General features: G+C 42.0%; 1 protein-coding gene across 2 annotated transcripts in view; it reads right to left on the bottom strand.

Annotated features, from left to right (window-relative positions):
• Positions 1-844: 844 nt before the first annotated feature.
• The window catches only part of fat4 (FAT atypical cadherin 4), a 130,172-nt gene continuing 124,487 nt past the window's right edge, over positions 845-6,529 (bottom strand). For both annotated transcript variants that reach the window (XM_032554567.1, XM_032554566.1), the window contains 2 exons: positions 5,864-6,125; positions 845-3,901 (listed from right to left, as the gene is read on the bottom strand). In XM_032554567.1, coding sequence (XP_032410458.1) covers positions 1,989-3,901; positions 5,864-6,125 — 2,175 coding nt within the window. In that variant the 3' untranslated portion in view covers positions 845-1,988. The remainder of the gene's footprint in view (positions 3,902-5,863; positions 6,126-6,529) is intronic.

The following is a 6,529-nucleotide window of genomic DNA, read 5'->3' as shown; positions in this document are numbered from 1 at the left end:
AGAGGAGAGGGTGCAAATTGAAATTGGATGCAGCTGCGGGGGAGGCAATTTTCCACTTGTGCAGCAAGTTTTGGGATCGGACTCAGTTTCAGCTTAAAGAGAAATGTTTAACATCCCAATGGTATGGTCGCCCTAAGATCAAACTTATTACAAAGCACTGCCATGAGACAAACTCGCCTGACCTTCTCGCACTGCGTATGGAGTGAGACGATCCGGCATTGCTACTTCCCAACACTAAGGGTAAGTTTGTGGATGGTTCTGTCATTGAACAAATTACAGAAACATTTGAAAACAGAACTTACAATGTTTTTTTTTTATTATCATTATTTTGAAGTTTAATGATGTGAAAAATTTAATTTGGACAAAAAAAGCAAAAACTCTGCCTTTTTGCCCCCTCCATTGACCCAGACTTTCATTAATGCTAAGTGTTGCCACTTTCACAGCTTCAGAGCATTTCATTTGTCCAGATCCAAGCTGTCAATCTTCTCTATCCTCTCAGGACCCCTCTTTATATTATAAAACAGATAAGCATGCAACATCACTGAGCTATGATAAAAAAATAAGGGTTCTGTTTAATAAACCACATGTAAATAATTGCTCAAAGCAATAGGGAGGCCTGTGTCATGGGGTCCGCTCCATGTTTGGTTTGGCTGTGAGCGGCGTAGCTCGGTTTCATTTGGGTCCTGAAATGCTTTCTTAAATGTTTTGTTAAGACTCTGTATCATTTAAAATTCTGCACAGATGGAGAATAACTCGGCTCCCAAATGATTTTTATCTATTTTTAAAAACTGCAGATGCTCAAATGCACCCTAATGAGCTGCTGAGAAAGAAGGAACGAGAAACCTTTTAAATAAATACCTTTTTTTATTCTGTTATTGGCTTTTTACAGGTACAAAGCATACAGCATGTTATAGTTTTATCAAAAGTGGAAAATACTGATGTTACATATGTAACAAATGTAAAAAATAAGTAATCGATCTTACTTTCCCTGAAAGTAAGAACATAACATTTCAGCGTATGAAAATTTGCATAAAACACTGCTAAAGTAATTTAAGTTAATAAACAGTACAAAAAAATGTAGAAACCATACATGTCAACATAATGAACAAGAACACCACCAACAAGACAAATGACTGTGATTTTTCATAAAATAAGAAAAAATGTACATAAGTTCATTAAGTTTTAGTTCAGGTCATGTTTACAGGATCAACATTTTTATTTTCATAAGTGCCAGGGAGAATATTGGCTGGTCAGAGAGTGTTAATGCAATTTTTTCTTAACAAACACTTTTTCCCCAGAAAGACTATCTCCTCAGGCCAATAAAACAGAATCCTCAAATGTCTGTAAGGCAGCAGACGTGATTAACTTTCACTCTTGGGACATTTAGCCAGTCTTAGAGGAGGAACCGGAGTAAGGCAAAAAAAGATCGGATCATTGGTGGGGTCTGAAAAATATTGAAAGTGATTGTTTTCACACAGAAGGGCTGCGTCAGGTGCTTTTTGATTAAACACACATGCTTCTTTTTAAAAAATTAATGATGCATCCCTAAAAATAGACTCCTTTCATAAGTCATGAACTTCTGAGTTCCTATTCAGCCACTTTCTTATCTCTTGACAGAATATTTTGGGAGGGGAAATATTATTGGTAATAAAGAACAAAAATGCTTGATCGAGATAATGTAAGCTCCTAAATTGAACTCAGGTGAGGGTTTTCTTCCAAAAGCCATCCAGTATTCATAGATACACTTAATGAGGTCTCAGCGAGATGAGTGCACAGTTTGTACAGTTTCAACCTTGAAAAGACTGGTAAACTATTCCAAGGTGGCAACGATGAAATCATTCCTCGGTTTCTGCCTTACCGCATTAAAATTCGTCTTTTTCTGTTGAGTATCAATAAAAACATACACTTCAATTTACTCACAAAATATACAGCCTTTCTTTTTTTAGAACGAAGATTGACAAAATTCTACAACACTGTAATAAATAGTCTCATACATATTGCTCAGCTTCTCCTTCATTAAGAATGGTTACTGAGCCATCCCCGCTGTTCATTTCAATGTCTTTTGCTGCAGCATTCTCAGGAAGCGAAGCTAAGTCCTTAAAAACGTCAACATAATGTCCAAAGCCAGGGCCCCAGTTCAAAAGATTGTCCCAGTTGAAGCCCCCAGCTTGCTGGCCTAGTTTGTGGGGCAGTGTGTAGTGTTGCTCAGCGGAAGGTGTCTGGGCGATGCCGGGCCCTCCTTCTGCCCGCCGGCTAGAATATCGCCTCTGCTTGAGCCTCCCGCCGTAGTCCTCATCATCAGCATCTGACTCGTTGACTTGCGAGAGCTTGGGAACTCTGGAACTGTAGGAGACGGGTTTTTCCCTGTCGTACTCCATCTCCGAACAGGTGAAGGAGTCATGTGAGTCACTTTCAGACGAGGACTCTGGAGCAGGAATACCATCAGCTGGGTTGCGGACCCTTGACAGCGGCCTGCGGCAGTCCTCCTCTGAACTGGAGCGCCCGTGGTCAGCGCTGCAGATGCTGGGGTTGCGTGGACGTGGCGTGTTAAGTCTCTCCACCTCTTCGATGGACAGCCCCACTGGAGGCCCTGTCTCTAGAGGGATCTGTTCGATTGGCTGCTTCAGCCGGCTACCCGGCCTGGAGGTGTGACCGTGGCCGGCCATCGTCTGTGGACTTTTGCTGCGCCTCCCCAGCCGGGTGGCGTAGTTAAACATGGGCGGGGGTTGGCACATGTCATTGTGCATGTCCAGTGGGCTGCCTTCACGGCGAGCCAGGTTGAGGTCTCTGGTGGGAGTGTTGCGGTAGAAGGAAGAAGGTTTGGTGAATGGAGCTGGGGAATGTCTGGAAAGTGGATTGGGTGTAGGACAGGCAGAGTGGGAGTGGCTGAGTGGAGTGGACCTCAGGGCTTGCGTGTACTGAGGCTGATAAGTGTAGCTTGTTGCACCTAGTGGTAATGGCGACTGTCTGGCAAACCCAAGCGGGCTGTGTCTCTGGATAGAAAACTTGGGAGTGTGGCTGCGGAACTGCTTGTAGTGTTGGATGATGTCTGCATCTGACGGCGCAATACTGCTGGCATTGTCAATGTCATAATGTTCAATATCTGCCTCTGGCCCATTACAAGGCGCACATGGAGCACTGGGAACAGTTTCATTGTTGTGGGGAATGTCTGTTTCATCATATATCAAGTATGGGTTCTCCCTCTCAATAATGTCTGGCTTAGGGTTCCCTTCTGGTTGCTTTCGTACTGTCATGTCATCTCCATATGGTGGGATGTTGTCTGGATCATCGAAAGCGACATTCTCACTACCCTTCTTCTTTTTCTTCTTCTTTTTCTTCTCACTAGGTTTCTTCTCCTTAGGTTCCTTTGGCACTTTGGTCTTGTTGCGGTCTTTGCAGTGGTTGCACAGGATCAGGCTGAGCACCACCAAGGCAAGGACGGTAGCACAGCTGCCGACAATAGCCGGCACAGCCCAGATGGGTAGAACCATGGCTTCTACTGTAGGACTGGGACTGCAAACAAAGCCACCATTGTCAGCTGTGGTGCAGACGGTACCTTGAGGGCACTGGACGCCCAGACAGGCCACCAGAGTTTCGCAAGTCTTTCCAGTGTAGAATTCAGAGCAGATACAGGTGAATCCGGAGTGGGGGTCTGGGATGCAGCTGCCGTGGTTCTGGCAGGGATTAGAGGCACAGTCGCCGGGCGGGACACATTGATATGTGTACCACTGGTTGACGCACATCAGGCCGTCTAAACATGGGTTGCTCTCGCACAAGTTGGGCCCTCTGCAGCCGATCTTTACAGATGAACTGGTCTTTGTTAACGCCACAAGGCTGTGCTCTCCAGTAAATGGCAGGTTCTCCCCGTTGTACTTCACGTATGCCAGGCAGCCGTCAAAACCTGCAGAAAAATATGGGAAAAACAAACTGGACTACTTAACAAGAACAGCCAGCAGCAGGTACACAACAGAGGTATAAGGAAGAATCATTGGGCCTGGATCAGTTCCTTATAAACAGCAGGAACTTCGAGCTATAATCAGAGGTTAAGGAATTTTGTTTGGATGGGTAATAAGTTCAAGCTTAGGACAAAAACAATGAAACTGGTAATTTCTCATGGAAAGCTTCTACTGTAACAAAAAAACAAAAAAACATATTTTAAAAATCGGGCTGCATCCATCACTGGCCAATTTGAAGGAAGACATGAAATGTTTTCTAACAGAGAATCCATCGTCGGGGCCATTATGGCTTCAAGACATGCATCTGGGTTGGATGAATGTCTCTGTGTCTAATTCAGCCTGTTGCCTAACAGCGCTGCCTCACAGATGTAAACAGGTTTTTATTGAATTTATCCCAGTGCAGATTAAATCCATTTGTGTCTTTTCATTAGCTTAGGAGCAGCGAGCGCACAATAGAACCCAAATGTTCAGACACACAGTGAGGTAAAGGCTGGTTAACAGGCAGCCTGCCACAGGTCTGCGTGCTGAGAGTGTGTTTGTTTTGAAACGGTCCCTTTGTAAAAGACCTCAACAAATCATTCAAATGGCTAATTTTTACCATATTAGTACATAGTGTAAGCCTTGTTTTTCCCTCCCCTTAAAATCCTAAAATTTACTGTGTTGCATTACCTCCTCCTGGAAACCCTCTGCTTCACCTTTTCCAAACTTATACTCAAGGACATCTGATCTGGGATTTAAAAACCCAGCAAAGAAAAGCTGAACTGGGAAGAAGTTTAGCATGAAAAGTCAACATTTTCCAAAATGAAGTCAAGTTAAACTAATGTTGGTTCTGGTCTGTGTAATTGGTAAAAACGTCACTTTGTCAAAGTTTTGCGGGATAGTAGCTCAGTTTTAGATACAACTGCCACAGGCTCGTTTGCCTTGTATTTTTATACCTTTGCCCTTATGTGACTGTAGTTTAGTCTTGAAGAATAACAGGCATGAATGGAAATGCTTTTATAAACCTACAGTTTTCCATAACATAAAGACCGTATTTTAAAAATAAATCAAGATTTTCAGATAGATGGCCACTATCTTTGTGTACAAATGTAACAAGCATGAGCATTTTTTTGTATGGCTCTCGATTCTGATGAGATGATCTGTACATCTGTAGATCAAAAAAACATGATCTACAGATGTTTTGGGAGTGTCTTCAGCAATGCCATGTTTCAGTTAATTTATCTTTTCCTAGATCAATGTATCCATCCAATTAAAAAATTCCTTTTAGTTTAACAAACAATGCTAATTAGAAGGGGTATTCAAATGTGTTATATATGTATTTATCTTCCCTGAAACATCATCTAAGGGTCATTTTTGAAAAACTGGGGAAGAGCCTAGAAATTATTCCAATTTAATAACCAAAACACATTTTCTTTCTTCTTTTTTTATTAAAAAGTCTGACCTCCTTCACTTTGGCTGCTTGTTTCAAAAACCCAGATGTATAGAAACTGACTTGATGTAGTTACTGCTGTTCAGAATAAATTATTTTTGAAGGCAGCTTCATGTTTGAAATTTGGACAATTTAGTTATGAGACTCCCTTTTTGGTTCATCTCCTTCACAAGAGGACAAAGCAACACCTACATTGCTGCAGAAGAAGCTTTTATGCATCATTAACTAACTCCCTATGCTCTTGTTTTGAGTTTGAAAGTATTTTTAATTTTGCTAGAGAGTGGTTGACCTCAGCATTTTGATGATCGGGTGAAAATAGGGGTGGTCATATGAGCCTGGTGGGAAAACTATTATTTACTATATGGATAGTTTGACAGTTTGCTTCACAAAACATGACTTGGGGCCTTCAGTGACTAAACCTGAAGTAACACAAAACTATAAATGATCAGGGGAAAAACTAACAGAAGAAAGTTTTTACCTGCTCCAGTTTTCTGCTGAGCGGGTCCAGGTGGGATCCCACCTAATGAGAAGGTCAGAACACTGAGACCTCCGAAGTCTTGGGTGGCGTGTTGGATGGGTCTGGGGAGCCCACCATCCACCTGGAGGACAGTGGACGAGCCGTTCTTAAACATCCGGAGGATGTGCCACTGGCCGTCCGACAATACAGCGTCTCCCAGAGTCCTCTCCACCTTCCCACCAACACCGGCATCCGAGATGTAGTTGATGTTGCCATTCCTCAACTGAGCAAGAGAACAGAAATAAAGTTTGGTTATGTGGTCCTTGATTGCAAATGTTCCCCTAGTAAAATGAATTTTTTAAAAATTTTAATTCTACTTTTATTGTGACAGCCCACTCAGTGAGCTAGTGCAGAATGTTACACGTTTGAATGGATTGTTAGTCAGCTTTAATGTTTTGTTGTTTTTTTGTTTAGGAAAGCAATAACCCACAAAAGAGCTGCCCAGTCAGACCAACAACCTTCCTAGTCACTTCCTAGTTTCAGGTTCCTTTCTGCTCATTAATATTGTATAACTTGTATAACAAAAACACAATAACACAAATAACACAACAAAACATAATTGAAGATGTTTTAATACATTAATTTATTGAATTTGTTTTACATTTTTAATCTGTTTCTTCCTGATCC

The sequence above is a fragment of the Xiphophorus hellerii genome, chromosome 23 (assembly GCF_003331165.1).
Source record: "Xiphophorus hellerii strain 12219 chromosome 23, Xiphophorus_hellerii-4.1, whole genome shotgun sequence".
In the NCBI taxonomy this organism is placed as follows: Eukaryota; Metazoa; Chordata; class Actinopteri; order Cyprinodontiformes; family Poeciliidae; genus Xiphophorus; species Xiphophorus hellerii.
The sequence above is the reverse complement of the archived record's forward strand: the minus strand, read 5'-3'. Positions and strand labels throughout refer to the sequence as shown.